This window comes from Mandrillus leucophaeus, unplaced genomic scaffold (assembly GCF_000951045.1).
Source record: "Mandrillus leucophaeus isolate KB7577 unplaced genomic scaffold, Mleu.le_1.0 Scaffold412, whole genome shotgun sequence".
NCBI classification, from domain to species: Eukaryota; Metazoa; Chordata; class Mammalia; order Primates; family Cercopithecidae; genus Mandrillus; species Mandrillus leucophaeus.
In genome coordinates this window covers 379,037-402,637 of record NW_012104388.1, presented here as the reverse complement: position 1 = coordinate 402,637, position 23,601 = coordinate 379,037, and the positions used below count along the sequence as shown (strand labels likewise).

Sequence of the window (23,601 nt, the reverse complement as noted above, 5' to 3'; positions counted from 1 at the left end):
GTTGCGCGATCTCAGCTCACTGCAACCTCTGCCTCCTGAATTCAAGTAATTCTCCTGCCTCAGCCTCCTGAATAGCTGGGATTACAGGCATGCGCCATCATGTCCAGGTAATTTTCGTATTTTTAACAGAGATGGTGTTTCACCATGTTGACCAGGCTGGTCTCGAACTCCTGACCTCAAGTGATCTGCCTGCCTCAGTCTCCCAAAGTGCTGGGATTACAGGCATGAGTCACTGCACATGGCCAAACCCTGGCTATTGTAAGGTCAAGCAAGGCCCAGACTCTCCCAGTCAAGGACAGGTGAAATCTAGAGGAACAGAACTAGCTGCAAACATCACCGCAGACTGAGATCAAGGCCAAAGACTCATCTGTGAACTCCGGATGTATTGTGGAGCTACTAAAACCATGGAAAACCTTGTAGGCTGCTATTGCTGAGTGATTCCTTCAACTTCAAAAGAAAAGAAGCTCATTATTATGGCATCAAGAAGGAATAATTTCTGTCTCCCTTCACATGCACTAGTAATGTGGAGTGAACAATGGAGGAGGGTGGAGGGCACTACCGTGCAGGCACTATCACCTACCATTCTGGGTGAGTTTGGTAGAGGAGAGCTGAGTGGAGATGAAGAAAGACTCTTTGGTGCTGCGCTGGAAGATGAGGCTAGACGGGATATTAGGGCAGCCATTGTAGTCCTCTTTGCAGCAAGGCAGGCCCAGGTACAGAGCATGGTTATTAAACGTGCTATTCTCATCACACTGTAGGCAAAAATGGAGAAAAAAAAGTCCCCTGAGTCATGCAACATGCAAAAACCAGATCCTAGGAATTTCTGGGCTGATATTTGCTCTCATCTTCCTAAGGCTGAACACTGAGCCTCAGGTCATCTTGGAAGAGTACTTTCTGTTCAGAAACTCCCTAGAACAGCTCATGTGCCTTTTAAACAGAGTATGGTGGGGCATGTGGTTGCCACCTCATGTGCAAGTAACTTTGGGTGGCAGCTATGCTGTGGCAGCTAACAGTACCATGATCTCAAATAGCAGGTCTAAGAATGTACTAAACAAGACCACAATGGCAATGAGGGGTTGGTAATGGATTTCCATCCAGTAAAGTGAGAAGTAGAAAACAAAGAACCTGTTGGGATTACTTGTGGGAGGAAGGCCACTGCACTTAGAAGACAGAAGCCTGATCAAAGATGTCCCATTGTCACCCATCAGTGCACTTCCCTGGGTCTTCTGGCCTGCCCAGTGAAAACCACCTAACTGAGAACCATATGTGAGAGCAGCCTCAGGGCAGGTGAGGGGTGGGGATGAAAGGCAGCTAGGCTTCATACCTTGTACACATAAAGCTCGTGAATATCATCTGAGAGGGTGGTGCCATCATCACGCATCAGGGGTGAGAATGCAAAGCCAAAGAGTTTCTTTTCCCCTTTGTCCTTTGCTGCAATCAGAGCCAAGTATTAGTTGTTTTTTGCCTTCCACTCTGCTTCCTCATGGAAATTCTCCTTGTGTTTATCACCTATGCTTTTGTTCCTCACCTCTTTCATTAACTAGGTGGCAACCTGACTGCAGGAACGATGAGAAATGTACTGAAATGAGTTTCCATTCATACTCAAGGCATATAGGCTACCTCGACCCAAAAAGAAACTAAATTGCTGGTCTTGATGAACCAGGGTCTCTTTAGTAAGGAGTTTAATAATGGTACAAAGGAATATGCAAAGGAGAATGACAATGGATAATAATTTCAGACACTAGGTCAGACACTAGGAAGGGCCAACACAAGACTTTGTGGTTTTGCATCACTGCTTTTACAGTCCCAAGAACAGCCTCTGGTGACAACCCATCTCTGAGTATCTATTTATTCCTAACTCCTCATTTTCTTGCCCAAATAATAAGAATCCACTTAATTCTGTTCCAGAGAGGAGAGAGTTATATTTATATTCTCAAGGGAATGTGTGTGTGTGGCGGGGGAAGTCTAACTCACTGGAACAATGTCTGAACTCGAAGCGCAGGTGGGAGCCCCGGAACCGGTCAATGGGGATAGGCAATTTGATAATTTCTCCCCAGCGAGGACTATTACTGTGGTAGAGGACAAAGGAGTGGTAGGAACTCCTATTTGGCTCTCCTGAACCCAAGCTGATGCAATCCTGGAAGAAAGAAACAAAATAAGATGTCATCTTCCTGGTAGGAAATGTCTGGATTTCTGTGTCACTAGGACACTTTTCTTTCTCTTGTCTAAAGGTCTCATTTTTGCTCTAATCAAAATCTATGAGATAAGAAAATGCATTTGCTTTAAATTCAATACTTTTGGAAATAGTTATGTAGATGGTATATGAAATCAGCAGTCACAATGCTGCTTGTTTTCTTTGGGGTGAAAGTAACCACATGTACTCCTCAAAAACAGAGGGAAGCAGGGTGTTACATCTAAATCACTAAGGTAGGCTCTTCATCCTCACTAAGAAGAGAAACAACAAGCTGCATGAGAAAAGTTAACTTTTTGTAACATTTTACCAGATCAGAAAAAAAATTAAATTACAAAGTGGAGAGAGCCTGTTTTCTAATTGTCCTCAGTTCCACACTGGACTGGCATTTTAGGTCACCCTTGGCTGACTTTCTTTAGATATAACCAAGTTAGGCCAGATTTAACTTAACCCATCTCCCAAATATTGCCATGAAGATGCAGTCTCAGTACTGCCCATGCCCTTGTCTGGACGACAGGAAGCTTTGGGCCACATAATCCAGAGTAGGTCCCTGTCCACACAGGGGTGATGTGATCAGCTGACCATTCTCCTGCCACTGGCACACTCCATGCAAACAGTGAACAGGCTTAGGTTCTTGAGTTAAGTTTTTAAAATGACACACAAATCATTGTTTCTACTACTATTTCAACATTCTCCTTTATTTCTGTCTTGATTTGGGAAATGATTTTGACCAATTTTACCTTTTTTCTCTGTCAAATGGGAATGATCATTCCTGTTCTATCTCACAGGGCTGCTGCCAACACACAGAAGCAAGGTTTGTACAACACCGATTTGTCTTCCACCAAGCGGGCTGCAAATGATGCCTTGTTATTCACTGCAGACTTTACCATGACATGACTGAAGAAAAAACTCACATGCAACAGAAAAATAGCACTCCAAGTCTTCACTTTCAGTGAAGACAATGTAGTACAAGGACACTTGTACTACATTGGCTTTAATTAATCTTCTAGGGCCTGAGTCTGCTGTTCTTTGTCCTGTAAGTTGGTACCAGGAAGTGATTGTCTAAGTTCCACCCTTGACCAAAGTGTAAATATAACTTTCTGTATTAGCTCAAGGAATAAAAAGGCAGAATGGGACCTAATAACAGTTACCAAAAGTAGGCAGCTCTATGCTAGGTGGAATGGCAGGAGAGGCAACATGTAGGACAGAACTAGAGGGAATAGGTCTAAAATGGAGCAAGAGGGATTCAGGTCAGACACTAGGATAAATTTCCACAATGGCTGCACAATACTGGAAGTCATTATCAAAGCACACTTTAGGGTTTTCTTCAAGAAAGAAAAAGGCAGAGAAAAAGGTTGATGGGGTGATTTTAATCCTGTTTGAAGAGAATGGGCCTCTGGATAAAGTCCACAGAGAATTATTATAGGATTATCCTCCAACCCAAATGACTGACTGGCAAGCCTTACCTTCAAGATTTCTCCATCTGCATAAAGCACATACATAGTCACTTCAATATTCTTTTGTACACTCTTTCCTCCTCTCTCGAAATCCCCCTTCTCCAGCGTTAGGTACAGGTCATTGCGGATATCACCTGTGGGGAAACAAATGCCACATCCTTATGACTCCACAAGCCATACTGCCCCATTTTCACAGAGAACTAGGCTAGCATTTGGATCTTCTGGGGCTTGGGTGGCTGCTCAGGGCATTCCAAGCTTGGTTAATAATGATGGACATTCTACCAGTATCAGTGCAGCAGCACCCAGGTTGGTTAGTCATGTGTTCTCTAAATCTGAATTCTAAAGATGTTCACTACATCTTGTCAAGGGTGGAGAATCTTTCAGATTGTAGATACTCAGACTGCTCAGTGTTTCTCCCCTCCAGGAGAATGGCTGTAATGTAAGCCTCCCAAAGTGGGAAGATTCTAGAATCAACAGGAATAACATTTTAACATGCCTATGTTTTAACTACGAATCCCTCTTCTTTTCCCTCAAGAAGGGTTTCTCTTTTATAGATTTATACTTTTTATATGCTTTCTTTTTGCAATCCACATCCATTCTGACTAGAGGATATATTACTTTTCCTTCCTCCTGGAGGCTTTGTTCCAAATCCCATTGCCTGCTGGAGTGACAGGTAGAGGTCACTGGACTACCTGTCACTTTTTCTTCTTTTTGTTTGCAAGTGCACTGGGAGATCACTTTCCAGAAGCATAGGCAGTAAGGCAATGAGGCAACAATGTGTTGTGCTTTTTTGCTTCCCTGTGCTCTGACTCCAGCCCAATTTGCCCATCTCTGTTGTTCAAGACTGGGGAGAAGAAGCTCAAACTTCAAGTCTAAAATGACCCAAGTTATATCTTCCTTTTAAGGGTGATGAGTTGAGGGGAGACAGCATTGCCTGTTCATGTATAAGAGTGTACTTAGGCTGCTCTAAGTTCCTAAACCTTTAACATGACCAGTTTTATTTATATGAAAAAAATAGTAAAAGCTGTGGGGGCAACAAACTTCAAAGGGAAAAAATGGCAAAGGAAAATGGGTAAGACCAAAGTGAAGATGTGTTAGCAGCCTGAAGAAACCAAACGAGAGGTAATGAAACAACTTGCAAAACATGCCAATTCAGAAATCAGATATTTTTTTCTACTTCAGTTCTTAGAAAAACTGGTACATTTAAATATGCTACCACCTGGAATCACAATGATAGAAGCAGGGTTTGTTTTTGGTTAGCAAGTGGACTTTCTGGTTTGGTCAGAGATAAATGACAATGCTCTCTTTTTTGCACTGACTACCTCTCTAATAATGGAAGCATCTGAGTTTCTGTCACGCAGGAAACAGGAATAGACCAGGACTGGCACATATTTGAGGATTTCAGGGTCTTCGTGACTAGCCCTTCCATTATTCAGGTCATTTTCCTATCACAGGTATGCAATCTTGCAATCATGGTTATTTGGTGGCATAATGAAGGTTCTCAAAATACTGTAGCTAAAGTGGGGAAGAAAAGTTCATGACAAGTAATTAATTATCCATCAGGAGCCCTAAGAACTTTCCCTAATGTGTGAAAGCCATCTTCTTTCCCAAACAAGCAACCTTGAGGTTACCATGAAGGAAAAAGAAAATGTGTTTTGAAAATCATACCAAAATGCCACTGTTGCATATGTGGGATAGTCTGGAGGACCACATCTGCACAGACCCTTGGATTGGGAAGTGCCACTGCTTTAAATTCTGATGAGTCTAGAATCTTAATCTGCTTCCTTTTGGACATTGTTGCTTGGGCCCCCTTGGTACACTATTTAAAGCACCCAGGAGTACACGGTAGGTTTGGGTGGGGAAGACAGGTAGAACGAGAAAGGAAGCTCAAATTCATCAGTCTGTTACTGTCAGGACAGAGGCTGAATAAAGTCAGTCCTGAAAGTAAAATCCAAACTTAACTGAGAACTTTACTATGGCTTATTGCTATTTTTCTTCATTTTAACTTTCTCCTTTAAAGTCAGGTTATTGCTATTATAGTGGGATAAATCATAGTTATATCTAGAATTTTTAACAATTGAAACAGGCTTCTTATGAAAGTCTTTTAATTGCACATTAGTTTTCCTATGGAATTTAAGTAAATTTGTAGACTGATTTAGCACAAAGTGAATAATCTACAATTTTTAAATTATTTATTCTAAAATTTTAATTTTTATCCTTTTCTGAGTCAAACAGTCTAGAAAATTTTAATGCTTAATCTAAAGAATAGCTGCTTGGTTTAAATACTACCCTGGTTTGAACTCTCTGGAAGTTATTCTCAAAATAATCTATGAGGCTTTTAAAAGCAATTACCTGTTGGCTACCAGCAACATTATTGTAGGTTGTACAAACATTTTTAGTTTCTGTGGCTCTATACACAGGTTAATCAATAAACATATCCTTCAAATGAAACATTTTCAAACTTTTCCTAGTTATATATTATATAGATTACTAATATAAAACTAGGGGCTGAGCATGGTGGCTCATACCTGTAATCCCTGCTATGGATTATAAGGAGGCTGAAGTGGGGAGATAGTTTGAGGCTAAGAGTTCCAGACTAGCCTGGGCAACATAGTGAGGCTCTTCAAAAAAAAAAATTTTTTTTTAAATTAGCTAAACATGGTAGTGCACACCTGTAGTCCTAGCTACTCAGGAGGCTGAGGAGGGAGGATTGCTTGAGCCCAGGAGTTTGAGGCTGCAGTGAGCTATAATCATGCCAGTGTACTTCAGCCTGGGTGACAGAGTGAGACACTGTCTCTTAAAAAAATAAAATAAAATAAAAATAAATAAATAAAATTAGTTTCTTGGAGATTGTTAATGACAGAATTTGATCTGTGTTGACCATACAGAGATATGCTCAGTTTCTGGGCAGAGCATTTTAAGGTAAAATGCCAGTTTCAAAATGGAAGGATTAAGCTACATATTCCTGTAGTTTTCATTTTTTAAAAAAACAGAATGCCCTTGGTGATCAACTAGCTGAGAAAATTTATCAATACAAGTAATTTTACCCTCTGAGTTACAGACTGAAGCAGTTTATTTTCATCAGGTCTTTAGCTGCTCTTTATTTGGAGAACAGACCTGTCTAGACTAGAACTATTCTCAGCCAGGTTAGGTATTAGGCTATTGGGCTTATGGGTTGTAATTATGCAATTATGGTTTCAATTTCAAGAGCGGCAATTTGTGAAAATGAACGTTGCTGGGAGGGAGAGGCTTCTTGTCAAAATCTCTCTGGGGGATCATTTCAATCAAGCTCTCCACTAATTCTCTTGGAACTAGAAGAAAACATAAGCAGAAGCAAATGTGAAAAGCTCCAGGGATCTAATGACCCAGGCCTGCCTGCCTACCTTACAGATAGCCTTCCATGGTTCCCCCACTCTTCAGCTGTCCCTATTGCATGTTACACGTTCACAAAACCTACTAGTGGGATCATGCCTTTGGGTTAAGGCTCTGTTTCCAAGAGGCTCCTGTAGACTTTGGCACTAACTGCCAGGAAGTATTACCAGGAGAGACAGGCATGAGGGCAGGCACATTACAATGAAGATGAGAAAGAGAAAGACGGAGCAGTGGTTTTGGAGGTTAGTTTGCATACCAGTGCCTGGATGATTGCATTCGAACCACCTGGGGAACTTGTTGAAAACAGATTTCTAGCATGCACACCTTGAAATTCCAGTGGGTCTTGTGTACATATATTTTTTAAAAAATCACCAAGTGATTCTGATGTTCTTCATTGTTTAACACTAGGAAACCAGAACATGGAGGTCTGCTGGGAGGACACTGATGGAGTTTGGGTAGGGGTGGGGGACTGGGCAACTCTTAGGCAGCATGGAGGAGTGCTGAGAGGGTGAGTCTTTACAAGAAGTAGGAGTAGGTATTTCTGAGGGTAGCCCTGATGATGGGTCTCTCTTTTAGGAAGGACCTTGGGCAGCCCTGACTCCCTTTGTTAAGTGCCTTCTGCTTCCTAAGGTTGGCAGGGCATCTTACAGCATCAGTAATGCCTTACATTGAGTGCTTAGTGCCTGGGTGACATCCAATAGAGTTTCTTGAATGAAGTGGAATGATTTGAGCTTTTTCTTATAAGAGGGTCTTGGAATAAAATATCTGTCCCTTTCACAGTCTCACAGGATCTGTTGATACAGCTGCACTCAGAAAACTGGGCACTTAAGTTTATGGGAGTTGACAAACGTTTTCTGTAAAAGACTCAATAGTAAATATTTTAGGTTTTGTTGGCTACACATGTCTCTGGCAGGTGTTCTTTGTTTTTACAACACTTTTAACATGTAAAAGAAAAACATTCTTAGCTGGCAAGAAGTACAAAAATAGGCTGTTGGCTGAATTTGGCCCATAGGCTATAGTTTACTGATACCTGGCTAGAAACGTTTATGTGTGAAGAACAGTTGCACTACACTGCAACTGCACATCAAAAATACAGATTCTTGTGCACCTAGACAAACAGCTACTGGGACAAGGCAAGGTAATGAACTTGGGGCTATGTTATTATGACAGGGATTGGCCTGGAATACTCTTGAGGTGCTTACGGAGTAAGCGATCTTAAAAGTAAACAGTGCTGTTCAGCTACCAGAAATCTTAGGGGGATAGATAGGGAGCACTGTGACAGACGAGTGACAGGTCTGATCCTCTGAAGACCTGCATCCTGGTGACTCTGGAGAAACAGTTCATGATGTGTTTGCAGATTTCTTCTGAGAGTAGTCTCAGAGGTCTCCCAACCTCTGAAGTCTAGCTCAGACACCAGAATATTTGTTAGCAAGAGAATATCTTGCCAGATACTCCAGTACTACTTGGAACTTGGGGCCAAATGTTTCATTAGTGCTAGCCTATGTGGAATTCCATCCCAGCAGAAATAATCTGGCAAGGCCCAAACAAATTTGGCCAAAATCTGATATGAGTGCTTTATTATATCCACATTCCTTCTGTATAAATTACTCACACTTCATATTAGGAGGCTCTGGGTTTAAGTATTTATATTTTTTATATATATATATGTGTGTGTGTGTGTGTATGTGTTTTTGGGATGGAGTCTCGCTCTGTTGCCAAGGCTGGTGTACAGTGGCGCAATCTTGGCTCACTGCAACCTCCACTTACCGGGTTCAAGCGATTCTCCAGCTTCAGCCTCCTGAGTAGCTGGGATTAAAGGCTCCCGCCACCATGCTGAGCTATTTTTAAATTTTTAGTAGAGACGGGGTTTCACCATGTTGGCCAGGCTGGTCTGGAACTCCTGACCTCAGGTGATCCGCCTGCTTTGGCCTCCCAAAGTGCTGGGATTACACACGTGAGCCACCACGCACTGCTCAATAATATTTAATACTATATTATTTATACCTTGCCTACTTCTAGATAGGATTAGGACGGGTTTCTATAGATGTGCTTTCTCTTCCTTCAGATCATGTAAGATGAGAACTGACTTTCTTTCAGTACAATTGGGATGATGCCAAGCCTATCTGTTGGAAGAATAGAAGGATGTCTCCTAACAGTATACATGGAAATGTAGCAATGTCAGCTACCATTTAACTTCGATGGTTTTAGGTATGTAACCAATGGAGTATTCTTATTTTCCTGAGGAAGAGACAAAAAGAAAAAAAAAAAAAAAAGGCTCTTGAGAGGACTTCTTTAGAGTACCCAGGAAAGGAGGATTCTTTCTTTTTCTTACCATGTCTTTGGTGTCACACTTCCGGCTTCCATTGCAACAAAGTCAGTGATGCTCTTTGCTCTAACAGGATGAAAGGTATGGGCATAGTGTGACATCACTATATATAGTTTTTCCTTTCCTGAATCAGGGATGTGATGATCTTCCAACCTCTTTTGAGACTAGATGTGATTATTCTTAAACCATCCCTTAGATACACTGCCATAGCCTCATTTGACACTCAGATTGATGAGCGCTATGAACCCACTTGTGGTAAATAATGTCATTGCTCCCCTTGAGGAAAGCTTTCTTCCAAAAACCATGTCTCTGCTGGTTTGCCTTTTCATGTGAAGTATGTCCTAACAAAGCCAAAAAGAGAAGCTTTCTGCCTTTCTGATTCTTTGTGGCTTGGAGTAAGCACAATTCCTTTTCTTTTCAATGAATGTAACTGATCAGTCTCATACAAAAATTGTTTCCTGTATTTATACACCTTAAGCTTGTTAAGATTTTCTAGACATTCCAGTATGTCCCCAGTTTCTTCAGATCTTAGTGAATACTCAAAAGTAATACATAGTGCTATAGGATGGGCTGGTAGCTTTTCTTTTTATGTCTTGTCAGTTACCCAAGAAGGTGAGGCTGATGAGGATTATTAATATGTACATGACACCCCACCCCAGTATTGCAACATTCCATGAAACAAATGAAGATGAGAACAAAGCAGGCAATAAGCAGACAGAGACACAAAAGACAGAACTTACACCCAACTATCTTCATCTCTGCATCAGAAAGAAAGGGACGAAAATGAAGGGACAGCACAGAGAAAAACAAGAACAATTAAGACAAACAGGAAAAGAAAGAAACATCACTTGAAGGTCAGTGATGAAACATGCACATTTCTGTCAGGAGTCAAAGAAAAGGACAGAGTGTGTTTCTGAGCACAAGGGGAGGAGTCAGAGGGTCCTCTAAAAGGATGTTATGCCTATATAGCTGCCTTCTAATAGATATGTCCAGAGGGGAGCAGTAATTGAGTACAGGGAATCAAGAAGGGGAGAAGCATCCATAAGCAGAGTACTTTCTAGGACTTGGTTCTCAAAGGGTGTCCCAGACCAGCAGCATCACCATCATATGAGAGCTTGTGAGAGATGCAAATTGCCAGGTCCCACCACAATCCTACTAAGTTAGAAACTCTTGGGGTGGGCCCAGAAATCTGTTTTATGGGCCTTGCAGGTGATTCTGAAGCACACTAAGGTTCGGGAACCACTGCTTTAGGAAAAAAACTTAGTCATCTGTTAGAACAACATAATGAATCGTAGATGGGCTTCTTATGACAAGACAGAAAGCCATTTAATATGAAATTTGGCTCATATCACCTACAGTCAATGATAACTTTAGAAATTCAAGGCCTAGAAAACAGGTTAAATCATTGTGCTTCCCAAAGAACCACGACAAAGCCCTTTATTTCCACTGACTACAGGGTACAGACTTTCCAGGAAAGCAAAGAAAGACAGCCATAGCAAGTGGTGGCACATCTCTGCTGGCTTAGACATGGTCTGAAGAAGGGTACAGTCCCTTCTTGAGCAAGAGGTTTTTGTTTTGTTTTGGTTTTGGTTTTGAGACAAGTTCTGCTCTGTCGCACAGGCTGGAGTGCAGTGACACTATCCTGGCTCACTGCAACTTTCATCTCCCGGGTTTAAGCAATTCTCATGCCTCAACCTCCCGAATATCTGGCACTATAGGTGCACGCCACCGTGCCCGGTTAATTTTTGCCATTTTTTTTTTTTTTTTTAGAGATGGGGTCTTGCCATATTGGCCAGGCTGGTCTTGAATGTCTGGCCTCAGGTGATCTACCTGCCTTGGCCTCCCAAAGTGCTAGGATTACAGGCGTGAGTCACTGTGTCTGACCAAGTAAGAGGTTTTATTTTAAGTTTTTTGTTTGAGTTGGGATCTCGCTCTGTCACCCAGGCTGGAGTGCAGTGGTGCCATCTTGGCTCACTGCAACCTCCACCTCCCAGGTTCAAGCGATTCTCCTGCCTCAGACTCCTGAGAAGCCAGGATTACAGGTGCCCAACACTACCTCTGGGCTAATTTTTGTATTTTCAGTAGAGATGGGGTTTCACCACGTTGGCCAGGCTGGTCTTGAATTCCTGACCTCAAGTGATCTGCCTGCCTTGGCCTGCCAAAGTGCTGGGATTACAGGCATGAGCCACTGAGCCTGGCCCGAGTTAGAGGTTTTAAATCATTTCTTTCAGGTTATACATTTTTGGCTAACCGTTTTCTTTAAAGTTTTATTATAGTTAATTCTGACACAGGAGTTACAGAAAACAATGTTAACATCAATTTGTTTACCTGGAACACCTGTCCTGTTTGTCCTGCCTGCCCATCTTCTTAAAAAATCTAGAAAAGGACTGAAAGTGTGCCATAGAGTTATTATTAGCTTTTATACTTCACTAAAATGAGTTCAGAAGGAAAGAAAAAGTATCCACTGAAATATGGTGATCAACTAACAAAAGGTTATATGCTCAGTTTAAAAAAAAAAGTGGCTAAATTTCTCATATCTATTTGTTCTTCCATAATCTAAGATGGCATTTCCTGGGTTGGCTCCCAGAACACCAGCAGTATCACTGTTGCCTCTTGCTCATTACCAAGGGTCATGAGCAGAACTGAATGGCTGTGCAGCCATGGCCTCAGTCATGAAAGAGCAGAATATCTCATGCTCACATCATCCCTGTGATATGTATGTACGCTCTCATGGAAAGCAATGGTAGAATGTCAAGATCTTTTTAGAAATCATATGTTAGCTACTGGTGTGGCTAGAGCCTGTGTGAACTCTCCCTTACAGCTCTGCCAGTATGCTTTGACAAGGACCTATCTGGGCCATCCTGACCAAAAAAAAAAAAAAAAAAAAAAAAAGACCTTTCCAAATGAGTGATAGTTTCTGCCAAATGCTGGACAGTTTTAAAATAAGGATCACAGTTTATGAATAATTCTAATTTTTTCATTTACTTTAATTTCTCAGACTTATCATGCTGTCATGGTCACAGTTACTGACATGATTTCTTTCCTTCTTATTTCTCGACATGTTCATGGGTCAAGAAGATGAAGTTGTAATTTCTTGTAACTTGGTCACACCAGCACCGTGAGAGCTGAGGGACTGTACAACTCAAGTAAAACACTCTCACAGATGATGGGTGGACTAGCTTCAGGTAGAGATGCGGCCAGGGTTTGAAAAAGACTCCTAAGGACTTCTTAACAGTCACTGTTTCCCAAGACAGGCTGACCACAATGTAAAACACTCCTGCATACTTTTCCTGCTGATCCAATAGGACCTGCAGGTACAGTCCTATCACTTTGCCCAGGGACTGCAAACCTACTCTTGACAGTATATTGGGGCATATTAAGGGGGAAATGAGAGTTGTTAACAGCCCACAACCCTGGGAGTGGCCATCTGTGCAAAAGTTCTTTTCTCTGGAAGAGAAAGGATGGAAGATTATGGAAAAGGGCTGTTCTGCCTATGAATCAGTCCTCACTTTTGGCTATAGCACTCAGTACTTCAAAGGCAGGCTCACAGCCCCACCCTGGGCCTGCCAGGACTGCCCAGTATCTCTGCCTTGTGGGGAAAATCATATGATGATATCTTAGCTGCCCAGAGGGAAAATCCCCTTAACCTCAGCTTGCCTTACCAATGCTTGAAATTGCACATTTGCACAGTCATGTCTAGCTGTGTGCCAATGATACAAAGAGATGCAGAGTATCCTAAAAAAGATTTCTTTCCACAGATGAGATTTTGACAATGTAACTTAAAATCAAATTTTGCTTAAATACATTTTTGACTGAAGCTTGTTCCTTTCTAGTCTCTGATCACTTGGTTTTAATCCCAGGAGTATGTGAAGACTATCAGGAAGGTAGTATCTGAATCTTAGAAAAGTTCTTAAGAGAAAGGAAGGACTTTAAGTATATCCCCTTGGGATACATTCCACCACATAAGCCTAGATATCTAATTTTTAAAAGATCACCAGGTTGATTTTGGTATCTATTTATTCTTTTTTCAATTTTGGTAACGTTTTGTTTGTTTGTTTTTCTGAGACGGCGTTTCGCTGTGTCTCCCCGGCTGGAGTGCAGTGGTGCGATCTCGGCTCACTGCAAACTCCACTTCCCGGGTTCACACCATTCTCCTGCCTCAGCCCCCCAAGTGGCTGGGACTACAGGCGCCCACCACCATGCCCAGCTAATTTTTTGTATTTTTAGTAGAGACGGGGTTTCACCATGTTAGCCAGGATGGTCTCGATCTCCTGACCTCCTGATCTGCCCACCTCAGCCTCCCAAAGTGCTGGGATTATAGGAGTGAGCCACCGCGCCTGGCCCTTTTTTTTTTTTCCCTTCATAGTCAAGAAGCCTGACTATGCTTGGGCTCTTTTCCTAATTAGCAGCCCAGAAAGAGCTAAGAAAGGTGTCACGACAGGATAGTAGAAGTGTCCTGTGGCGGTCATTACCCCTACAACAGCTTTCATAAGCATGAAGTCTCCCTAGCATTTAGATAAAAACATAATTGATCTACTAGCCTACGTTTCCCATCCAAAAGACTCTCCTGTGTGCATTAGTAGAGGATGAAGGCTGTGCGTGGCAGCTTGCTCTGCATTTACAGTGTCTATGGAAGGAGAATGAAGGTGACAGGAAATAAATCTGGGCATAGCCTGGGAAGTTGGAAGGCAGCTGGAACCCATCACATAGGCCTTCTCTATGGCCAGGCTACCCAACCCTTTGTGTATGTGCTGGCAAATGCTTCCAACAAGAGAATTTAGTGAACCACCATGAAGAACTCCAAATAAGTGATATTTAAAGTGATCATAATCAGTTCAGTCTAGTCTGGCCTGGCCCTTTACAATAAAAGCAAATAAGCTTTTAGCAGGGCATTAAAACTCAACTGAGGCCAGATGCAGTGGCTCAAGTCCGTAATCCCAGCACTTTGGGAGGCCGAGGTCAGGAGTTCAAGACCAGTATGCCAGCAATGGATCACTTGAGGTCAGGAGTTCGAGACCAGTCTGGCCAACATGGTGAAACCCTGTCTCTACAAAAATTACAAAAATTAGCCAGGTGTGGCGGTGTACATGTGTAGTCCCAGCTACTCGGGAGGCTGAGGCAGGAGAATCGCTTGAACCTAGGGGGTGGAGTTTGCAGTGAGCCAAGATAGCGCCACTGCATTCCAGCGTGGGCAACAGAGTAAGACTCTGTCTCAAAACAAACAAACAACAACAAAAAACTCAACTGAGAGGGTAAGTCCACTCCTCCTATAATCTATCCAGACAACCAGACATTTACCTGTTCTAATCTTCTTCTCCTTATCTGCATCTTCTCTGGTTATCTGAACACCTACCATCCATCTGAACCATGCCTCTACCCCTCCTTCACTCCTGATAACTCCCTTGGCTCTGATGCCCCATTTGGATCCACTTTTCCAGTCCTACCCATGTCTGCCTAATTAGAAAACATGAACCTGATATTGACCTACTGGGACCACAGTTGAGGGTCAATGCATTCCCAATTTGTGCCCTGGCTCTCCACTGGGCATTAGATGAAATGGGTGAGACAATTTCTGAGAAGCTGGCCAGGTAGTGCTATATTCACAATGTCTAATTTATACCATTTGCCTGATCTATTTTTCTGATACATGAAAACGGCAAGGTATCTGCTATTCCTACACATATGGGATTCACTGATACTACACGCATATATTTTGATATATTCTTCCCCTTAAGCAGGAAGTTCTTGTGAGACAATTATCTTCTAAGAAAAGGAAGGAAGAGTATAAAAACTCTCCATGAAGGTTCCATATTCACTTCTACCATCCAGGCTTCATAGAAGACAACAAAGTCTACCTATCTGCTGGATTGTCATGTTGCACTGGTGAATGTAATGTAGGGGCTTCTGGAAAAGAACAAATGCCTGTAAGAGCCGAAGGGCCATTGACTGCAGACTGCAGTAAGCAGTCTGACTTGGGATGTGGGAGATTTTAATAGCTGCAGGTCTCCTCCATAGCACAGTTCACCACCTTCTCAGGAGGGGAGCACTAGACTCCATCCTAACCCATCTACCTTCCCAGTCCCAAGCAGTTCTGCATACCTGGCATAATGACATCAGGAAATCCCAATTTTCTTGTAATTGCCAATCCCCTATTAAATATCATGGGATTTTCTCTCCGAATCTGTTCCATGTCTCCACGAAGAAGCTGCAGAGAAATGATAAGACCTGCAAAACCAAAAGCATTTTCTTAGAACCACAGTTCTACCCTGTTATATAGTACTAGAAAAGACATAGTCACATTTTCCAGAAGAAAATTTGCAAAGTTCAGTAAAATTCTTGAGAAAAACTTTGAGGCAGAAAGTGTAAGTTATTTTCAAGAAACATTTTGGAAAGCTAAAGAAATTTAAGTTAAAGTGACCCCAATAACCCAGAGAACTAGTCTATTAAACACAGACTCAGGTCTGGGAGATTGAGTTGTCTCTCCCTCTGTTCCCCAGCATCCAACTAGAGTCCAGCTGGCCCTACTGAATGAGAGGGTTGAACTACATAAGTTATATATTTAGGAACCTAGAGAAATCTATAGAGTAGAAACAAGCATGGCCAAAGAAGACCTTCAGTCAGGGCATCCCAAATATGAGAAATGAGCAAGCTAAGATGTGCTGTGTTTTATGCTGGGAGTATGTCAAAGTGTGGGAAGTAACTTGCTAGTTTAATCTTGCACTGGCTAGCAACAGAGGAGACATCACATTCTGCAAAGAAAAGAGGGTGCTTTTGTGGGACTAACCAAGCCTTGACTCCATGAGGATTTCAGATCCTCCACATGATCTTTAATCAAAACTTGGGAGTATTTGAAATATCACCCCAGGTGAGCTGCCTTCTGGCTCATTACTTACACCCTTGGAGTTGTGCACAAAGCTAGAATCTCCTGAAATTTCCACCTCCACAGCACCCTCCTGAGGGTCCCCTCTGCAGCTCCTGGCTAGAAGGCTGTAACAGTCAAGCCTCTATGGAATTAGGAAGTGCTACCTCTATAACTGTGAATGGGTTTAGCTGTTAACAGGATGAAGAATTTAGGCGTTGATCTATGGGTTGAGAGGAGGCACCCTCATTGGTCTATAAACTTGGGAGTTAAATAGCAGATGAACATCTATAGAAATGAGGGAATAAGGTGTTATGATAACGAATACAATTACAAGAGTAGTAGCTGGAATGGAGATAGTAACAAGTAGAATTGTAAAATAAGAATGGTCTAGGAATGGGGATGGAGGAGGGAATGGAAAAGTAGACAAAGACAGAAGTCAGATAGAAGAGTTACAGATATTTTATCTGGCAAAAAAAGTATGCCAGTAGCCAGGAATATGTACTCTCAGAGCTGGGCCAAGGGATGAAATACGGTTCTACTACAGCTCAGACAGAACCTCAAGATTATCTTGTTGCTTCTGCTAAACTCATGCTTCCCAAGAAACCTTGGGATTACAAACATGGTATCTCAAGTGTCATTAACACCAGGATCACAGTGCCCTGAAAAGGCAAACATACAGTATTCCAGTTGGTATTCTGGTTAGATAATCAGTGTTTAAGATTTCAGCCCCTCTAAAGTAATTATCTTAAACCTAATCACTGTCGGACTAAACTGCAATTAGTTTATGAACCTGAAAGGCTGGGAGCCATAACCAAAACCACAATAATCTTTGTAGAGAACAGCTTAGGATATATCTGCCCTCCCCTCATAACCCTAACTTATTCATCTTTGTTGTGTTTACATAGCTATCAAATCATATCCTCTGGGTAAACAGAAATCAGACTTACGAGACAGCCCAGCATGAAGCAAACAGCTGGGGATGAAAGTCTCCATAATTTGAGAGAGTTGCGGTTGGACGGCAAAAGCCAAAAAAAAAAAAAAAAATCAGTGGGTATACTCTAACCATTCTGCATTGGCAAGGGTTTATTTAAGTACTTGCTGACTGCCTTTTGTCTCTGCATTTTCTGAGCAACCAAAACGGCCTACAGATGCAAAGTGAAACTCATGAAGATGTTGACTAAAGGTGCTGAGAGTATCACAGTTAGCTTTTGAGTTACCCAAAGGGATCCTAAAGAGCTGCTCTCTACTTCTAAACATAACAAATAAGAGAAAACCTTCAAGTTCATGCAAGGGATCAGATGAAAAGACATGCAAAGAATGAAAGAAATCAGCAATGGAGGCTATAAAAACTGTATGTCCTTTTGTAGAGTTGGGATCCTGGAACTTGTGGGTTTCCTTTCTAGTTCTGAAACCCTGTGTTGGTATGAAGCACATACCAAATAATGCTAAGGCATGATTCTGGGCACAAGAGGGCCTTCATTAATAGTTCAGAAAAGTGACCCACTCACCCAGTATGCAACCAGTCCCTTGGCAACACTTGATGTTCTACCTGACTATCATCTCAATGGGGCCCTCAAATCAAAGAATTTGAAAATAACAAAGTCTATACAATTTCTCTGTTAATCTGGTCTCACTGATTACCTGACACAAGAAAACCATTTTCTTACTGAACCTCTTACCGGATTAAAGACTGACTCATAAAAAAGTAACTGGACAAATTAACACCTGTGTAAAATATTCGAGGGCACCAATTTGACTCTGTTCTTGTGCCACACGCCCCCACCCCTCCTTGTGGAAATGCTGGATGAGGATTAATTACATAAATTAATGTCAGCCCAAGATATGGAAATAAATTGTAGTTAACAGTCATTTTAAAATAAATAGAAAACTTGTGTGTCAACTGCTTTATCTTCACTTGTCCTTAATACTCTTCATGCTACTACTGGAACTGTTAAAAGTTCAGTTTGTAGCTACATATCCAAGAGGCCAACAATGGAAATGAAGACCCACATCTGTTAAAGTTCACATAAAAGAGTTATTGCTGGATGATACATTTACTCTCAGCATTCAAACCCAGTGTAGCAATTGCTTCTGCATTTTTAAATTATGTGACTTGAAGGAAAAGCACTAATGACTTTGGAAACAGAACTGCAAGGCAATGAACTGCCCACAATATTTAACAAAGATGGGTAAAAGTTTATAGCAAAGTAAACTGATTTCTAATAAAGATGTATCTTTAATTAAGCAGACTAACAAAGACCTGAAATATTCCTTGAGCAATCTATAAAATTCTCTGACACAAAGACCCCAGAGTCCAGCAGTAGAAAACCTATGCTCAGAAGCTTGGCAACTGAGTAGAAAGGCCAAAGGTCTGGAGTCTGGAGACCTGGGTTCTATCCTTGTTCAGCCACTAAGTCATTTTGCTGAGCTTCAGTTTCCTCATTTATTTAATGAGGGGGTTGAAACAGGTGATTTCCAAGGTCTCAGCTAGCTTCTAACATACTTCAAAAAGAAGCAGCCTGTTCCTCCTACTGACTTTTCCACAACTACACAGAGACCTCCTCTCATTACAGCCATCCCAACTGAGGCTCTCTGAAGTCTGTGGTGCCCCGCAGAGAGGTCTTTCTAACACTGTTTAAATGGCAAGTGTCTGTGAGTTCTAGACAAAAATCAGACACAGAACATGGCACAGTCCCTGCTCCTCGCTCTGGGGAGCAAGACAAATCTCATCATCTTAACCCGGTGAAGCAATGGTAGAAGTTGCTCTTTCACGAATTAGTACTATCATCTCTCTTTTTAAATATTCTCTATATGTTTTAATCATACTATGTCCCAAGAATGTGTAGTCAAGGGCACCTCTTTATAAATCAAATAAGTAAATAAAGCAAAGAACATGACAAATATGGATGTATTGTAGTTTCCCAAATTGCTAGTAACTTTCCTATATTTTCAAAATAAAATTTTATTTGTCTCTTGCTTTAGCCTAGATTTAGCATACTGCATGGAGCTACTTGGCATCCAGGCACATGTATAAGGGAAAACTGTCATTTAAAAATAGTGAGAGGCTCTCAGATATCACCTAAACCCCCACTAGGGTTTTAGAGGAATCAAGTTGTTACAGCTGAAGGTCTCAATCTTGGCAGCCTCTGGTGTGGATCTCCTCTAAGGATCCTCCTAGTTGAGTATCTGCTCACCCCAACAGAGAAAAAATGAAGTTTTCTACAACATGTACTACTCTTTAGAAACTGCTTGCCTCTCAGTGATTTTACACTGTCATTTAAGGACAACTTATAATTTCCAACAAGGTCTATGCAAGTTAAAGAAGATTATGTAAAAGAGGTTATAAAATGATTTAGAGGTAAAAACTGTCAGGAGTAACTTGGTTCTGCGTAAATTAGATAACTATCTGCAAGGGTCTATAAAGGCACATAGGCTTTTAAATAATGTTTCTAATTTAATCAAGCATTAATGTTTAACTTAGAAAACAATACAATATGTAGAACTGTACTGAGATTTTATAGAAATTATTTAAACAGAGTTTTTAAAGAAAGGACGGGAAAAGGAAAAGGAGAAGTTGAGCTAAAATGAAGCTTCTTTGAAATAAAGATTTTCCATTCTAGTTTCAGAATGACTGATACTGACAGACTAATCACTGATTCTCATTATGGTCAGTCTTTCAGGAATAGAAAGAGAAGTGTGTGATGTCTACATCTATATAGATATCTAGCTATATATAGAGAGAGATATTTATTTGGCTGAGTATAATCTTTTTTTTAGGCAAACATAGACTTCACAATGTAACAAACCCTGCAACATTTTTGCTCACTCTGGATTTGAATTAGAACTCAAGTTACCTATCAAAGCATATGGAACTCATCCTAGAAAAAGCAGAAAATGTATTTTGGTCAGCAGATATTAGGGAAAGCCTCAAATTACTACAAAAAGAATGAGTAGGAAATGCCTGGACAGGAGAATAAATGTCCATAGGGAATACAGCAGGCAATCTGCACCAAGCAACTGAAGTACTGTATGATTAGCAACTACAAATGCAACACAAAATGTTCTAGTCAGAGAGGTACCTCACCATGGCTGGCGCTGGGGGCAGAGTACTTGGCACTGGACTTTCGGATGATGTTCTCGTGGATCTGGGACCACTCACTCTCATTGTTGCACCTGTAACAGAAGGACAGGTGTTATAGCACTCAAGTATTTTAAACACCTGGTTTGATGTTCCAATGTGTAACACTTAAGTTCGAAGGGAAAAGGATCCCTCACTTTCCTAAAGAAATGGTGTTATGTTTTACTAAATTAAACAAGGCTCATTTCCTATTAAGCACAAAAGACATACTTGGGCAAAGGATAGAAACTCTAAAATGAATCCCTACAAACATTTAATCGGCAAAATTCCTTCTCTCAGAAGTAACACTATTCCACATGAAAAGTTGTTTCTTTTCTAGCACCCACTGCATGCGTGCGCACAGACATATAAACAGGTCCCAGAGGAAAGTTCCTGATAGAGGAAAAACATTTCCTCTCAACAAGTACTACTGTTTAGAAACTGCTTTGGCATTGGTTTTTTACTATCATACAGCTGTCATTATGACTGGCCCCAAAGGACAGCCCTGCTAAGCTATAAGCAATGTTGATACTATTTGCATGAAGCTATGTTTCAACCAGACCAAGTTAAGAAGAAAAGCTTGTGAGAGCAGTGGGCTTGATTTACCATGAAGTCTTCTGTGGTCAGGGAGAAGGAGGACTTAGCAGACAAAGCTGATGCCTAAATGTGTAAGAATAAAGTTCCTTCCTAGGAATAAAGCTGCTTCCTAGGAACCATGGGATCGAGACAAAAGAGGGGAGGAATAACAGTGCATTTGTGTTACATTCCGATGTTTTAGTGTCTTCCTTCTAAAAGTCAATTCTCGGAGAACTGCAACCACATAACCATTTGGAACAAAGTTTAGGAACAGAGACTACGAATTCCTTATGCTAGTACACACACCTTAATAAAACATTTGGAAAAAGATGAGGGTAATCTCTTGAAAATTCCATTTGACACTCAGGGAGTTCCCACAGCCCTGGTTCTACCCCCTCCCCTGTTGGTTAGGAAGGTATGGATCTACCTATCTCAGAAAACAGGACCCATGCAAAAAGAACCCATGGAACTTTCCATGGATTACTCAGATGTGTCCAGTTCAGCATGGCCACTTCCAGGAGGACACCCCAGTAAGAGTTCTAGAATGTGCCATCCAATAGTATGAAGCATATCAGGTCTCTAAATATAAGGGTTGGAATAGAGGCCACTCAGAGATAAAGCAGGTCAGTTACCAGCTTAACTAACTGCTACCCAGTCAGTGGCTCTTTGGACTCCTTAGCCATACAAATATGCCTCATTTACTCAGAGCTGTTGTGATGAATGGTTAAAGGAGGTTCTCAAAGCCCAGGGCTCTGAGAATAACTTTCTGCCTATAGAATTCCTTCCAAACAAGGAAAGAGGGAAGAGTATCCTTTAAAACAATCTCTTGTGATTTAGCAACTTAGCAGGAAATTAAAAGCCTTGGAAATTACCTCCCCTACTGGACGGGGCAATTTCAGTTTTTCTCCAATAAAATACTCACTGGTCCCTTGGTGGTATAATGGGGAGCTGGAGCTTTGTCAGTCATACCAACAGTGGCAATCTGTATTACTTCACTCACATCTACCCCTCCACCCAACACACATAATTCAGATGCTAGACAACTGACAGCCTGTTCCTGCCATTCCTCTCCCCTTGCATATCCCTTACCTATTAGTGACCTTCACAGCTCTGCCTTCAGCCCATTTCTTTCTCACTCTACAAGCCTTCCTGGGCAATCTCAACCATTCCCATAGCTTCAACTACTGCCAAGCTCCAAAGCATTGTCTCCAGTCCAGATTCATCCTAAGCTTCTGATCTACATGGCCAAGAAAATTCATTTCTCCCCAACCTGACTGGACCCAGAGATGCCCTCTCACTGAGAGGAACTCAGTAGTACTATATCCTTCCAGCATTCACCATATCCTACAGATTTTGCAATAATCAAATCTCACATTTTACCTCTCCTCTCTCTTCATTGTCTTGGTTTGGTCATTATCATCTCTCTTCTGCACCAGTACAATAATCTTCTAACTGGTCTTTTACACATCTTTCTTTCCAGAATGTCAATTTGGTTATATGGCCACCCTTCTTAATGCCCTTCACAGGTTAGAGTTCAAACTTTTCAGCAAGTCATTTAAGGCAGACTCATCAGGGTCCTCTCTTACCTCTCCAGATCTCTTTTACATTGAAAAAGCTTACAAAGATTCTATTAATTGTATTTCTTTCCTTTCTTTTCCCTTCTTTTTTATTTTTTTAAAGGATTCAGTTCAATATTGCTTTTTCTATGAATCCTTTCCAGCTTGCTCTATTATTCTCCATTCTCAACATCCCTACCTTAGACCTGACCACTACCTCTTTTGGGTCTTCGCTGAATTCTGATTTCTAGAAGAATGCCTATTATATTTTAGGGCACCTATTTGTCTACTTCACCCGACTGCAAGTCCTTAGATGATAAGGACTGTGTCTTGCTAATCATCTCCACCAGGTAGCAAAACTTATAGCACATAATAAGTGCTTAATATAATATTTGTTGAATACATAAATGGAATAATTGCCAAGGTCAACTGGTTATTTCTTATAGCTTAAATGTTGCTAATTAAAACTTTGCCATCATTCTGCATCAGAATTACATTACACTAAAGGCAGATATTTAGGAAAACATTCTGCATTATGGTCATCTTATGAAATCATTACTATATTTATCTTAAGAGGAAAACAGTAAAAGAGCAGTGAAAACAATCACATTTCTGGGAAAGGTAAAGGAAAAATGGATGGCCATATTTGTGCCTATTTGAATCAAGGAGGATGGGAGCACTAGCGGCTGGAAGTATGCTTGAAAGAAGCTCCTGCTAGCTCCAAAGGAAAGATGGTTTGAAATCAAATGTCATGCAGATTCATTCACAGGCTGCAAAGAGTGAACTCTCGAATTTTGCAGTCTACTCATGACTGGCCATAAACATGATTTAGCTTTGCAGAACTGCCAAGTTATTGCTACAAAGGCATCAATTTACCTTCAATTACCAACGCTTCTTTTTATTCTCTTAATACAATACTTGCTTTCAAATACTATATGCTGTTATTGATGAATTCTTTCTTTCTATCTATCGACTGATCTATACAGGGTCTCACTATCGCCCAGGCTGGAGTGCAGTGGTGTGATCACTGCTCACTGCAGCCTTGACCTCCCCAGGCTCAGGTGATCCTCCTACCTCAGTCTCCAGAGTACCTGGGACCACAGGCACACACCACCATGCCCAGCTAATTTTTGTCTTTTTTTTT

General features: G+C 41.3%; 1 protein-coding gene across 1 annotated transcript in view; it reads right to left on the bottom strand.

Moving 5' to 3' along the window:
• DOCK3 (dedicator of cytokinesis 3) overlaps positions 1-23,601 on the bottom strand; it is a 494,638-nt gene that overhangs the window by 150,013 nt on the left and 321,024 nt on the right. Inside the window, exons 11-16 of the mRNA XM_011992509.1 lie at positions 20,293-20,381; positions 15,446-15,571; positions 3,658-3,782; positions 1,975-2,137; positions 1,325-1,431; positions 581-752 (exon numbers count right to left, since the gene is read on the bottom strand). Coding sequence (XP_011847899.1) covers positions 581-752; positions 1,325-1,431; positions 1,975-2,137; positions 3,658-3,782; positions 15,446-15,571; positions 20,293-20,381 — 782 coding nt within the window. The remainder of the gene's footprint in view (positions 1-580; positions 753-1,324; positions 1,432-1,974; positions 2,138-3,657; positions 3,783-15,445; positions 15,572-20,292; positions 20,382-23,601) is intronic.